Source organism: Rosa chinensis, chromosome 1 (assembly GCF_002994745.2).
Source record: "Rosa chinensis cultivar Old Blush chromosome 1, RchiOBHm-V2, whole genome shotgun sequence".
NCBI classification, from domain to species: Eukaryota; Viridiplantae; Streptophyta; class Magnoliopsida; order Rosales; family Rosaceae; genus Rosa; species Rosa chinensis.
In genome coordinates this window covers 51,148,158-51,164,122 of record NC_037088.1, presented here as the reverse complement: position 1 = coordinate 51,164,122, position 15,965 = coordinate 51,148,158, and the positions used below count along the sequence as shown (strand labels likewise).

General features: G+C 36.4%; 1 protein-coding gene across 1 annotated transcript; it reads left to right on the top strand.

Annotated features, from left to right (window-relative positions):
* Positions 1-13,666: 13,666 nt before the first annotated feature.
* On the top strand, positions 13,667-15,579 carry LOC112173281 (MYB-like transcription factor ETC3). Its single transcript, XM_024310889.2, has 3 exons — positions 13,667-13,976; positions 14,339-14,426; positions 15,183-15,579. Exons 1-3 carry the CDS (start codon positions 13,919-13,921, stop codon positions 15,373-15,375), a joined length of 339 nt encoding a protein of 112 aa, XP_024166657.1. The 5' UTR covers positions 13,667-13,918; the 3' UTR covers positions 15,376-15,579.
* Positions 15,580-15,965: the final 386 nt, after the last annotated feature.

Sequence of the window (15,965 nt, the reverse complement as noted above, 5' to 3'; positions counted from 1 at the left end):
ATACACACACACACACGCTAGCTAGCAGCTACAAACTTTTAGGTGTGGAAGTATAGTCAGCTTGATCTTCCTTTGCTCTAGCTAGCTCAAGAATAATAGTTGGCTTTCACTTTCAAGTGTATATATGTAGAAGCAGATTGTGTCTATCTTGTGGTCCTCTGCAAATTGTTATAGATTATTATTGGGTTGCATGTATATATACAAGAGATATCATCCACTCAATCCAAACTATGCTCCACTACAAGTGTATAATGTTGATGTTTCTTAATATGTACTATAGATGTTCAAGTTGGTCTGCTAGTCCTTTTTGATCGATCGTTGTCCCTCCCTAAATAGTATCTGTCTTTAATTTACCGTCGGCAGAGCTAATTTGCCTAAGATGTATGATTATATATGAACCAGCTTGGATTATCGAGGAGTGATTGTGAGAGTACGTTTAGCTACATTTAATATAACACATGGGGCATGTTATGTTGTCTGATTTAAGTAAATTTTTTACCAATCGTTCAAACATTGTAATTCCATTGATCTCATCTCATCTCATGCATATATAGTACATTAGAGAGATCTAGGGTAGATAATAAGTTATAAGACTCTGAATATCGAGTACATAATTTTTTGTTGAACAATTAATAAAAGAGTACATAATTACTTTTGAAATTAGTTCGGGTCCTATAGTACCAATAAACGTACATAGGCAGAATCTACTCAATCAACTCGTCTTTAATTTACTTTGTTGCTGGTGTACATCTTTATGTCAGTTTAGATTTCAACCATTTTGGCTACGTACTTTATGCTGAAAGTAGTAAAACTAGGGTTTGAGGAATTTGATTTATTCTGAGAGGAGGAAGATGAAGTTGTATTGCATTAGATGGTGATTACAAACTGGGATTACAAGGCTGCTCTTATACAGAATGTCATTAACTGTGCTTACGCTGTTACGCTCTAAGCAACCTCCTTAACTAATTCTTGCTGACTAACCAGATTAGGACATCTGTCACTACTGCTTTCTAACAAACTCACTCTTTTCTAACAACTTACTATTAGGAACTGTTATTGTTGACTGTTGACCGTCACCATTCTTACATTTTGCTTGTTTTGCATGTCACGTTGTTAGGCTCGATACTTTGCTACTATAAGATTAAATATTGTGATATCTCTGGATCTTGTCTCGCCTAGTTAAATATGTACATTCGGGAGAGTGGGAGACGAGGAGATCGAGGGTTCATATATATTCGAGTAAGACTAAGAACAGATAATACAAAAGGGTACGTATACAATCACTTTTGCTATAGATCTTATAGATCTTATTGGGTCATTTTTGAGGAAATGTACGTCTAACTAAAGGGGAACCTATCTTTCGTCCTCAATTAACAGTGTTTTTGCTCTTTGACACAACAATTGAAATTGGAAACAGAACTAGCGTTAAGTACTAATTGGTACCAGGATAACTGGGGTAGTGGGGTAGTTTCATTTCAAAGTTTAAGGATGCATTACTGTGTTATTCAATATTTTCTTCGCACAGGGTAATTAATTTGTTGACTAGAGTTGATCCAAAAACAAGAAAGAACTGTTCCAAAATATTCTCTGATTGGAAATGGTCCAACTGGTCTTTCTTTCTTCCTGCTCATTTGTCATGTTGAACAATAGCTAGTATTGAAGATCGAAGAAATACTGCTATAGTTCTAAATTGTTTAGTTATATGTTATAGAAGAAAAAGTTATTCTCCTTTATCAATGTTTAGATATGGAGAATCCCTATCACAATCATAAAGGTATCACAATCATAAAGGTATATCAACAATTGGTTTATATCTTGATGTACGTAGGAAATGCACGTGAAAACTAAGAGAAAAGGGCCAGTGAGCTAGCTTAGCTTTTTGCTCATGATGAGCAGCAAAGTAGTGATAACAATTACTTTCCAGCAAAACAATCATGACAGTTGGTTAAATAATCATATTGCTCATCATGAACTAGTGGTTGGTACTGGAGCTATATATACTAGAGCTGATTTTGATTCCTCTGGTATGAAATGAGGGAAATGGACAAAATTAGTACCTGCGCGCAACAGGGTTTTAAAGCTGTTTGAACCAGTAGGAAAAACTCTTAGGTGAGAATTATTTTTGGTGGGAAGAATAGTTAGCTTTCTCTTTCACTCCTTTGATTTGCTCGATCTAGTTGTATATATCCATATAAGCAACTAGCTAGCTTGTGGACCTGTGGTTCATGTATCGTCTAGTGTTGTCAGAATCTTTGCCCATCTAAACCGGGCTTGCATCACTGTAATGTTGTATGTGATGATGTTTCCGCTTCCATATATCTGCATAACTGGTAGGCCTGGCTTACATGCGAGCGGTGGTGTATGATCCATCCGTACGTAGTCTTGTTCAATCATCGATCGATCTGAGTAATCTGCTGGATCTTAATCTAATCTTGATATTGATTTTCCATGGTGAAAACTACTTCTAGGAAATTCTCTATAGATAAGATCCTTAAAAGATGTCCCATATATCTCATCCTATCCATTTCAGTTTGCCCTTCAAGTGTTCTTTAAAAGATATGCGTCAACCAACTATTCTATATTTACGAGAGTACGTAACTTCTAATGGATGAGTTTTAGCAGTAATATATCTATGTAGCTGAGTTGCGCCAAACCAAAATCATGAGAATTACTCCGGTATATAGAATCTCACTCAGCTAGCTAGCTTGTCTTTAGTTTGATACTTTGATGCTTATATGTTTCTTTTTCTTTCTTGTTTTCTTTTTGATAGTTATATATTGGCAAACGAATCAGTGCCAAAACAAGATCACTAAAGCCGACCGAGTGTGTAAAAACTTGGAAAATTAACTCATGAAAAAACTAAAGAGCCGGATTTCATATCAGGATATGAATGCCAAATCCAAATCCGGAAACAATTTAGATTCCTAGTTTAGATCCTGACTCGACCCGGATCCCACACCAAGCACCAAAAACGGAGCCACCTGTTGAGCTACCAACATATATTACAAGAGAAAATGTAAGCGACAACCCAAAGTTGTCGTAAAATGTCTAATCGGAAGCCACACAGCGCACCACCCAATAGCAGCCCCACTAAACACGCAGGAGCACAAAAAAGTACTACAATCCCAAGCGGATCAGAGAAACCCAATTCGAAGCACCATATAGGATGCAATAAGATACCATTTCTAGTAAAAATTTTATATACTTTGGAAAAAAAAAAAAAAAGTCAGAAGGGTCGGAATTATGGGACACACCATTTTATAAAGAGAATTAGGCAAACATCATATTGAAAAAGTCGGTGGAAAATCTACTTATGGAAGTATGGGATAGAACAACACTATAAACCACAACATGTGGTCGAGTTGTTAAGAGTTTCCAGGTGTGGAACGCTCACACTCGGGTTCGAACCTTGCCAACGTTGATTGGAGATGAATCTCAATATATTCTTAATGGCCGGTGGGAGAAAGCGTTCTGACATGAAGTCTCGGTATAGATTAGTCTCTTAGTCTAAGACGCATTTGAGGAACCGTGTGATCTAAATAAATAAATTAATTTAAAAAAAAAAAAACTACAACTACTACTACTATATAATGTGAGATAATGTACTAATTAATGATGAAAACCAACCAACTCATCCCCCTCTCCATCAGGAAAATTAAATACGTACAATCTTATCCGATTAAAGTGGTAGCCGGCCGGCTAGGTAATTTCTTGAATTCATATTGTTTCCTAGATTTTGGCCCTTCATAAATGTGAAATATCCCACATCTGGACCCTTAAACATAAATGTGAAATATCCCATCTGGACCCTTAAACATAACATATTGAAAGTAAGCTAAACATTCCTATTTTTATGCTCTTATTAGTGGAACAATTTCTGTATATGGTGGATAACCATTTTTAGAAAACATGTGTCTTCATGGTCCTTCTGCAATCCTTTCAACAACAACAAAAATGGTCTTTTTTAACTGCTTTTTGCTGCAGTTTAACCACATTAGAGCATCTTTAGCAGACTCTTTATCTTGGCTCCTTAGCTATTTTGGAGAACATGTTTAGCTTTTTATTAATTTTAGCACCTGCACCAGATTCCTAAGTGGTTCTCTATTTTAACTTTTAGATATCTCGCTCCTAAATATAGAGAGCCTTATCTCGCTCTGTATTATTTTTGTTAATTTAAAATATTTCTTTTAAGTAATTCTATTTAATTTATATAGATATATAAACTATTTTTTCTTCATTCAATAAATAACATAAATTCAAATCTAGTTAAAATAGAGAGAACTAATGCAGATGTATTTTTGAAGTTGCCAGTCAAAATGACTTTTTAGCTACTTTGGCTAAAATTTGATTTAAAAAATGGCTGGCATTAAAAAAATGATCTTAAACCACATATTGTTGAAAAAAAAAACATTGGTTTGTAAGACAATTTTTTTTTTTAATAGAAATTGATATGATTAGGATCAATAGCCGGCAAACTGCCAATGGCTAGAGTCTGACTGTACTTACAACAAGATAGCCGGCAAGAAAATCCGAAAACTCTATTCTAAGCAAAATAGACTCATTACAAGTCGATGATAAGCTCGCTAAAATTAGCGAACTTATAAACAGAGAAACTCCGTTTCTTCTAAGGCAAAATCATTGACTAGCATCTCCATTAGCCAGGTGCGCAGTTGCGGTACCAACAAAAAGTCACTTCCTAGCAAACAAATAGGAGCACCTCCTTATTCATAAGCCGCTTGAAAAAACGCCAATCTTATTCCAGATAATTACCAACTCCCACAAAAGTCATGATCCGCAAATGATTGGTCATGGACCATATATCAGCCCAACTGCCCAAGAAGGTCCACCTCTGAGGCTAGGCCCACTCTCACCACTAATTGATAAATGAGGGTGCCAAAGCACCCTCCCTACTGGCCCACAACATAGGGCCCAACAACTCAAACTTGAGCCCGGGCCCAAAGACCCAAGCTCAAACCTGAGCAAAGTGAGTAGAAACCCTAGTATACTTTTGCTCATCCATCACCGCCGCCGCCAAATTTTCTGGCGGCCGACCACCTCAACACTACATCTCCGTCAAGCTCCGGTTCCTCAACCTCCCTTCGGCAACAAAAACAGTCAGAACCAAGAATGATTCCCTGCCAAAACTGGCTGATCCGGGCACGTCGACCAGCCCTGGTAGACGATCAAACCCAAATCGCCCTGCACAGCGGTCGGAACCAGGGAGATTGAAGCCGATCACCTGCACAAACAATCCCGATGCGTACTGCAATCCAAGCCCGGCGTGCACCAGATCTTCTACGCTTGGTGGCCCGCCTTGAAACAAGACCTCAACGACGAGAAGTCCCGTCCCTGCCAGGTTCGATGGAAACCGCCTTCTCTTTCCCTCTGCTCAGACTCTAGGGTTTCTAGAGCTGCTAGACTCTTTTTTGCCACTGTCCTTGTTTGTAAGACAATATTGAAATAGCGTCATTTGTGATAATTAAATAATATTTTCAACTACAATCTGACTTTTAATTAATTGATAAATCTTGAAAGATGATCAACTTAAGAATTTAATGACTCAAATCTTTGGACAACGACTCCTATGAGAGCCTTTTTTTATTTATTATTATTCGAAACCGCAAACATTTAAACCTTTTTGTGTACATATATAATTATGCATGTGTAAACAATTCCATTGGCGCCTTTAAAAACCAAAAAAAAAAAAACAAAAAACAAAAAAACAATTCCATTGGCGAACAAGTAGGAGTACAAAAAAAAAGGAGCAATGATATATGGCCTCAATGAGGCCTATGATTTGTGGCCTCAAATCCTAGGTGTCATGCAATGTAAGCAAATACAAATTTTATTTTCAATTTCACATAATATATCCGGCCACATCATATTACTGCAACACCAACTTTATCCTTTTATGTTTCCTTTTAGATGTTAGGGGGTGAATCAATTACATTAATAAATTTAATTAGGTGACAAAAAAAATCAGCTATTAATTATGTATTAATTTAAGAGATTTGTCTACAAATTCTTTGACCAATATTTTTCTTCATTTAATTAAATTCTTTCCTATAATTTTTATTTTCAAATAGCATTAATATATTGAAGGGATATTGAATTAGGTGTCAAGAAATAGGCATTAACTTTCTTTCCAAATATTGATTAATTTCATTAAAAAAATAATAATAATAATAATAGAATTTGAAAAATACGTATGTCTAGATTAAGAGGTATATGTAGCGACCATTAATTATCATATACAATCTTTTTTTTTTTTGAGGTAGGGCCAAAACGGCTGCCCTTATGCCATAACCATTAATGAAACCATAGAATACAAATGGGGGACATAAAGCCTAAACCTCAAATCATAATAAGCATTGAGAGAACATTCCAAAATAATATCAGAAGTCTCTACTAATATTGTGTATTCTAATACGCACCAATTAGCAAAGAGTGCACAACTGGCTACTCTATTTGCTTTACAATTTTGACGACATACCGGAAAGATAATACTCACGCGGAGCCATAATAGACTAATAATACCAACTTCCTACTATGTTGCCACCGAAAAATAAATCTGGTGACACTTGACTTCATTATGCCACTAGGAGGCTGCAACCATTTGACAATGCAAGAAGCTTGCTGTTGTCCTAGGCCAGACACGGCACTCAAGGTGCATAAACTGGGACAGCGTCCACCTCGCCCTACTAACCTATAATAGAACATTATTAAGGGCATAAAGCCACCTAAAACTAAACAACAAATAATAAGCATAAAAGAAAAAACAAAATAATTGGGCCTAGAAAGAATTTTCTGGCCCAAGTACCATGAGGCCCAACAAGAGACCCGCACGCTGTCAGCCATCGGTGGGAAAATTCTTGTCATCGCACCTCTTCCAGAATCCCCGTCACTCCCACTCCCTGGCTGCCAAATCCCGACATCACTTGAACACCCAAAAACATATCTGAGGTGGCCCGAAACTGACAACAATCGCCAGCCGCCACGTACCCTTCCACTGGCCAATACGAAATCGATATGCGATCAAATCAGATCGCACCCCTGCAGTCCAAACCACCACCCAACCAACCCAAAATCTTCTTTCATCGTCATCGATATCCACAGATGGGAGAGATCCTACAGCCCCGCCTGCATTCCACCACCCTTCCTCTGCTTATCCCTCTCACCAACATGTCCAAGCGACATTGATAAGGCCGGAATTGAAAACCTTGCTGCCATCAACGTACTGCCTCCACTTTGACCACCACTGTTCCACGAGGAATCACCACAGGACAACAAGTCCTCTTTGGCCAGTCCGACGACGACGTCCCAAGGACGCGCCGTCGGACCAGGCATGAATATACAATCTAAATATAATAAGAGAAAATAATAATAATAATAATAAAGTCAAATATAACGTTTAAACCCTACCTACATAAAGAGAGAAAAAAAAAAGAGAGAAAAAATGAACAAAAGAATATATATAATCATATGAATATGTATTTTTTCACATTATATTTTCAAAAATTACAAGAACCTAACAAAGGTTGAATTCATATATATGTGTTATGCAAATCTATTGATCGAATGTATGTGCAAATCTATTGACCAAAATATATGAAATTTTTTCTATTCTTGATTGAAGAAAAAAAATTGTTGTTTAAATTTGAGCATGATTGTAATAAAAAGAAAAAATAAAATAAAAAAAGCCAAAATAATTTTTTTTATTTAGAAAAAAGCTAAAATAACTTAGAGTTATTAGATTTTGGAATGATAAAATTATCATTTTCTCAAAAATTATATGACGTGATTTGATAAATAGGTGATGTGTGTAGATGATATAACATGACACCTAATATTGAAGCCACAAATCTTAAGCCTCATTGAGGCCAAAAATCTATTACTTGAATAGGGCTTACAACTTAGAGTGAACAAAGTAATAAGACCAAATTAAGTCGACTTACTAATTAACATGTTCTGTTGCTGAGACTAATGGAAAACCAAAACGTACGTATGTCGACTATGCTTTTGAATATGATGAGTTCATCTATTTAATGGTTCCGATCCATGGTGTATAGGTATCGAACATTTTTTTTTTTGGTCATAATTATAGGTATCTAACACGCATGTTATATATCCTATGATATTCTGATATTGCAGAACCGTCATGTTTCGTTGTCAGGGTACTATTACATTTCATCACATAGTGATATAATTGTATTATGCATCTTGTGAACTATGGCTGTGAGAAAAATAATGAGAAAGATTTGTCTTTTACAATCCAAACGGGTGAACATCGTGCTTTCTTTCTCGCCAAGTCTATATGTGTACGTATATATCACATCATATCATCACGAATAATCACAACAGATTACAGGTTTACAGCAACGACAGATTGGTAGAAACAGAACGAGCATATATGATTTCCAGTAGTTCTGTACTCTACGACCTTCCATATTTTCTTCTTCTTCTTCATCCACCATTCTGCTTTGCTACACGAGCAAAGTCAAAGACTCGAAATACTAAGTGCTGATCTCGATCATATGTGATTCTGCATCAGTGAATCGAATAACTTGCATGCTTAATTTGCTTTGCTCCTCGATCCTCATGCACAGTAAAACCGTAATATATACGTGATGACATTCCGGATGAGGTATGTTATGTGTACACACACACAATGCATATATGCATATATATATATATATATATATATATATATATATATCCTATCCAGAGCAAGGCATCGCTTTGAAATTTTAGAGCGAGGTTAGGGTTTAGGGTCACTTTTCGGTCGCATATCCACATCTCAACCGTTCAGTTTCTAGGTACTAATGTATAGATCATCTCTGCAAAATTTCAGCGAAATTGATGGTCGTTAAGGCATTGATAACTGCCTTAAAGGTAGTACGGTTCAGGTTGGACAGATTCAGTTCATCCATTGGTTTAAGCGAGTTAGATACCTTAAAAACCATCAATTTCGCTGAAATTTTGCAGAGATGATCTATACATTAGTACCTAGAAACTGAACGGTTGAGATGTGGATATGCGACCGAAAAGTGACCCTAAACCCTAACCTCGCTCTGGATAGGATCTGTATAATATATATATATATATATATATATATATATATATATATATATCAGGTTTTAAACAACAACTTGATGGTTTATTGATTCGGTTGTGCCACACTTATATATTCTCTAACAATGGGATTGTCAGGTTGCAGACAATAGATGAGTTATGCATCAAGCTCGTACTTGAATTCCTCGTGGTTTCCTTTATAAACTCTTACGTTGATAGAAAGGGTAAAAATTAATGGAGTTATCTATGATACTATGATAGGTATCGTCATATACGACTTTTACATTCAATTGAATCAAAATTACAATTTAATTGAACCAAATTTACTATATGACAATAAATTCACCACATTCATTTTACATTATTTACATATAATTGAACTAAACTACAGCATCAAAAACAAATTTGTTTACAAACTTGGAATAAGGTTGCATGTAACTACCACTCTAAAAAATTAAGATTGCACAAAAAGAGACGTTCCCCAATAATCACAAATTTGATGTCACATTTATAAATGTATGTATGACATATATGTATGTAATCCAGAATTTCTCAAAAAATTAGCAAAAATCATCTTAGGCATTGAATTGACATTTTGTGACCGACAAGCGAGTTCGTTTATTTTTTTTAGAGAATAATTTTTTGGTTAATTTGGAGGACATTCACATCCAGTCCCAACACTGGATCGTACTTCTCTTCTCGATTTCTTAAAACTGGCCTGACATAAACTGGGATCACCATTGGAAACAAACCACCGAAAACCGGCTAGTGACAAACATGCAGTTGCTCGTTCTTGTTCGGATAAACGTCCTGTCCAAGATTCGTGGTTAGCTAACTGCGCTACAACAGTCGGAATCGTTGCCCTAAAAACACCAAAACTCTCCAAACAAGAGTATCCTCACAACTTCACCACTCCAGTCGATTTGGAAATCCAAGGAAGAGAACAAACTCATCGAGGATCTTCTATGGTTGGACACGAACGGGGAGATCGAAGGAAACCTAGTAAAGGTCTAGGTTACCAAATCATCAACCCGTTACCCACATATCCCCGACCTTTTGCCCTAGAATATCATATAGAAGACAAATCCATACATAAACTCAACCCCAGCCACCAAAGTAGCTAAAAACGCACAAGCATGTTTTTGCCATACCAAAGAGGAGAGATCATGATGATTCCGTGTTCGATCGAACAAAGCCCAACATTGGAAGAACACTAACCTTGCCCACCTTCAGACACCAAACAAGCGAACCTCCTTTGCTACGCGGCCTACGCCCGATCTTCTTCAACTATAAATCAAGAGGGAATTTATGCAGTTGCCCAAACCCTCATCGAAAACAGGATAACCTTAGACACGTCCGAGAGGCCATTATACACTGCTATAGAAACTATAGCTCCTTCATTGAAGTACATGCTGTTACCAAGAATATTTGCCCTACAAGGTGGCTAGCAAACTAAACCTAAAAGCGGCCACCTTGAATTCTTGAATTGTGACACTTTTGGAATCCTATATACGTCTCATTTTTTCCATAAACCTCGACACCTTGAAACCTTCGAAAAGAACAACCTTATTGCATAATCTTCGAAACCAAATGGATCATCATCAACAAAAGACATAAAATAGTATGTGAACGTGCTAAAGAGTAAACCCTACGTTGGAGAGGAAAAATCCCACATTAGAAAAGTGACAAAAGAAAATATAACTTATAAGTGGGTGACTCTTACCAAACTATACCAAGGTCTTTTGTGATTAAAACCCAACACCTAATGGGTGGTTAAGTTGAGACAGTATCTGTACAATGATGGACCACGAGCCCCGCTTGTCGTTGTTTAACATGCATGGTATCAGAGCGGGTCGCTCTTCAATTACGTCACCATTATGGACCCAGATTTGGGATGTGACCCGATTCCTAATGTGGAATTGGGTTTGTCAATTAATTCCACGTGCATACCTACTACCTAAAACTAGGTTGCACGTGAGGTGGCGTGTTGAAGAGGAAATATCTCACATTAGAAAAGTGACCCAAAAAAATATAACTTATAAGTGGTTGGCTCTTAGAGCATTTTTAGCAGACTCTCTATTTTGGCTCCTTAGCTATTTTAGAGAGCATGTTTAGCTTTTTATCAATTTTAGCAGCTGCACCAGACTCCTAAGTGGCTCTCTATTATAACTTTTAGCTATCTCGCTCCTAAATATAGAGAGCGAGATGAGGCTCTCTATAATTTAAAATATTCATTTTGAGTTATTTTATGTAATTTATAAGTGGTTGGCTCTTACCCAATTGTGATTAAATCCCAACACCTAATGGGTGGTTGAGATAATATCTGTACAATTGTGGGTCACAGGCCCCGCTTGTCACTATTTAACATTCTCTAACCATAAGAGAGAAAGAGAGAAGACGCTTGGAGGAGAGGAAAACAAATATGCATATGCACGTAGAAAAATAAAAATTAAAAGAAATACTGTACGTACAAATTCATCTTGCATGCACCTCCACAAAATGGTCCAATTTGTTCAATGCTATTGATGGACACCCACAGATAGACTAACCAACAATTAAGTCCCAATCTTGGTCTCATCTAATGACCCCTTGTGCTTGTCATCTCCATCATTCTCATTTGCTACTTTCAATTAATTATTTGCTTCTGGAGTTTTCAAGTGATATACAAATTTTAAATTAAGATGAAAAAACATGTTAGCGTCGGCTAGCCACCTTTAGATACGAGGCCAAAGATCTGAGAACTTGAAAATGTGGAAACTTTCAAGCAATTCATGTAAGTTGAAATGTGGAAAGCAGCCTACACAGATCGAGTAGTATTAATTTAGAATATGTAAAAGCTGCCAAATGTGAATTATAGTGAGCTCTCTTTGAGGCAAACTACAAAGGTTTTTGAATCCATGTTCTTGTTCTCGCAAAGATCCAGAATAAAATCAAAAGAATAAGACATGATCTTAAAAGTAAATTTGGCTTTTTGCTCTTTTTAATTTGACCTTTCTAATTGTCCTACCAAACATTCATCCATGCAAGAATCTTATCTAGGGCTCAACCTATAAAAGCTGTTTGAACTAAATCATGAATTGTCTACATCCCTAAATAACTATAAAGTCATGCACAAACCTTATTAGGATTTTTCACTTTTTATCAACGTCCTCTACAAATTTCAACTTTTAATTATGTAAAATACTCTAGCTTTGGATAATGGATTACCCGTTTAATCTTTCTCTTGGACTTATATGACTTGCAATTCAAATCAAATCTGGTCTTTAACTTGTTCAACTCCTCATAATGTTTCGTTTTCATGATTCATACCCTAATTTTATCCACACTTACTTTTTTGCTTGACCCCATACTCAATGTCGTTAAGTGGTAGCTGGAAACTGAAAAGGTGATTGATACAACAGCAGGGTGTTATACAAAGTAGAAAAACTTTCTTGACCGAGATGTAGGTACTTCAAATTCTCTCCAATGAGAAGTTTTAGAAAAACATATATTAATGGCTTTGACCAATTAGTATTATTAACGTTTTTCCTAAAATTTTGTAATTCAAACACTCTTTAGAGCGGTAAAAGAAATAGTTATTATTTAAGTACTTTCATCTTACAACGCAATCAAAGAAAAAATTAAAATTTAGTTTGTTCAATACAATTCAAGTTCTACATAAAATCCACTAAAAAAAACTCATCTCCCCAAGACAAACTCTAAATATTTTTGAGCTCTTCTTTTTAAAAGAAAAAAAAAATGTTGTAACTATAAAAGTAGCCCAACAACCCCCGGCTTTTTTTTTTTTTTTTTTTTGGCCAAAAACAAACAAATTCCATTACAATTAGCTAGAAGTACAAACCCAACAGACTGGGTTGTTGGAATGGAAACAAGCTGAAATGAAATACATACAAAGCCCCGGCTATTTGGGCATTGGATAATAGATTGACAACATATTCAAACATTAAGTTGCCAATGGATGTGACACAGAATGAATTGTTTTGGACCCAGAAAATATAGAATAAAATTTGAGAAGTATTTTGATTAAACTTGTTAGTTATGTTCTTAGGGAATTGGATTTTTCAAAGATATTAAAGACTTGGAGCAGTCTTCTTTTACCTGATGGGTATTTATGTGTCTCTGTCAACATGGCAGGTCCTCACTACTCTTTAATCCCTGGACCCTATATCAATTAACTAGCTAATCTAAACCAACATCCAATTAAGCAATAATTAATGATATCCTTGAGTACTACTACCTGGAGCATAAACATCCCCCTATTTAATTCCTTTAATTGTGATTTACATTCCAGTTATTTTGGTACCGATTCTGAGACTTGGCTTGGGTGTTTGACACCTCATCATGGACAAGTGGACACATCAGCAGTGCCAACTCCATTAGACCATTTTACCCTGAATTGTACCTGGTTTTGTGGCTTGATGAAGGGTATTTATGTCTTTTGAAGGAGAGCCATGAGTGGCTTCAACAAGCCTTTGACCTTGTAAACAAAGTTTTATGTGGACTAAGGGTGACAACTACAAGTCAACATAATTTTATTTTGTTTGTTTGGTAGGACCTGCCATTCCATATTTCTTCCTCCATTGCTCTTGCTCTGCTTTCTTAGCGGTTCAAAGATGAGCCAGCTCTTCTCTCAATAAGCCATTTAAAACTGAGCCTGTTTTTTTTTTCCTGTCGAAAACAAATTCCTCTTGGGAAACTATTTAAAACCCAATTCTTCCCCCTTCTAATCTTATCACTCTAAAAATTCTACTTGGGTTCCTCTCCCTCCTCTCTCTTTCATCTCCCTGTGTTTATTCTCAAATTGGACCAACTACTCCAAAAGTGCTTGTGGAAAAAGCTAGCAGCTATGGACGTCAAACGCCGCAGAAAACAAGCCAAGACTAGCAGCAGTTCCTTCTCGGAAGGCAAGTTTCCATCACTGCTTTCTCCTTTCTCATCACTCAAATCAAACTTCTGGGTTCATCTTCTTTTTGCTTAAACTTTAATGGGTTCTTCTTGTTTCTGCTTAATTTATAATGTATTCTTCTTTGTTTGCTTTATCTCTGTTTAGTGTTTTCTGGGACAGGTTCTAACCTGACCTCTCCAAATTTACTCTTGTCTTTGAATCTTTCCTTGATTTTCTGCATATAATAATTTGGTACCCCATGCTACATCATTGCTGGTCCATATGGTTTCACCTTTTTTTATTGATGAATATTTCTATGTAACTGTTCTCTGTCTCTCTCACTCTGTTTCTCTGTGTTTGCATGTATTATAAATATGGCAGAGGTAAGCAGCATTGAGTGGGAGTTCATAAACATGTCGGAACAAGAAGAAGACCTCATTTGTAGAATGTACAAGCTCGTCGGAGACAGGTAAAACTTAACGATGACAAATTAAACTTTTTACTTGCACGAAATTAGTGCCCCCCTATCAGTCCTTTTATATATTTCCGGTTTAAAATGGGAGTTTTTTTTTTGGGCCAAGTAAAATGGGAGTTTTGAGGGTTCCTTTACTTCTTTTAGAAATGGCCGCCTTTAAATTAGGGATAAGAAAAAATGTCGTTCTTACTAGTGCATTACGATGATACATGTGTAACACCTGAGTCGTCGTTTTGGTAGGTTCATTAATGTGATACCGTTGCCAGGGAACCTTCTTATCGTATTGTGATACTGATAGCTAGGGGGCAGCAATGTTTTGCTGTTTAGCATTCTATAGTTTCTAAATTTGTATACACGTTCATCAAATAATGTTTCCGTTATTCAAGATAAAACTAGCTCTAGTGTTTTTTGTTTTTTTTTTTTTTTGGTCAATTAGCTTGTGTTGCTTTCTCACTAAAAGACATCCACGGATCCACCACCTGACTATCATTATTATCTAGTTGCATCAAAGTTATTGTCTTTCTTCTACTCATAACTTAATTTCTCTTTTAAGTTTTAACATAGATGTGAATACATCAACATGATTTGGGCACAATTCTTTGTGCAAAAAATGAGATTATTTCGGGACAATATAAGCAGCTTATGAAAACAATGCAGTTTGGTCTTAATTGACCAGTTCATTAAACTTAACAAAGTGCCTAATCAATTAAATTCGTAGAATGGTTTCTAATTGCAATGTGTATAGCTCAGGTGGGGACTTATAGCCGGGAGGCTTCCGGGCCGGAAAGCAGAAGAAATAGAGAGGTTCTGGTTAATGAGACACGGAGAAGTATTTGCAAGTAGAAGAAGAACAGAGCAGGAGAAGTACCAGCAACCCCAGCAGCTTAGTAATAGCAATAACATGAATAAGTCTACTAAGAATAGCAGGAGATACAATTCTTGATCCTGATCAATCATCATCATTGGTTTTCCTTGTCAGTAGTAGTAAACAGTAGGACTTAGAACTAGCTTAAAGAAATTTAATTTCTAATTCATGTCTCTTTTTTTCCTTTTTGACCACCTACCTATGTGTGTTCACAAGGCAAGGTAGCTGGGACTTTACCTCTTTGGTTAATCTATTTAGACTTATTACCTCTCTCTCCCCCCTTGCCTCTCCATCTCTCTCTGACACACTAACCCACATGACACAAACACAAGGAAAGACAACATTGGAGAATGATTCAAAGTAAAGATTTTGAAGTAGATCCCCTTATGTACTTGACATTTATGACCTGGCCTGTATTGCTTGTCTCCTTCTCCTTTTAGACCAGTTGATTGGTCTCTGTCCTCCATCTCTTCCCAGCTTGAATTAATTGGTTTCATACAGAGTCTGTATCATAATCGTTCTTGCAGTAGAATTTAACATCTCCAACCACCCTCTTCCCCACAAACCCAAACATCCATGTATTTCAAAATGTAGAGGCAACTCCCTCATCATCCCATCTTTTGATCAAATTAATAGGTGATGAACCTGTAAAAGGGTTAAGATCATTT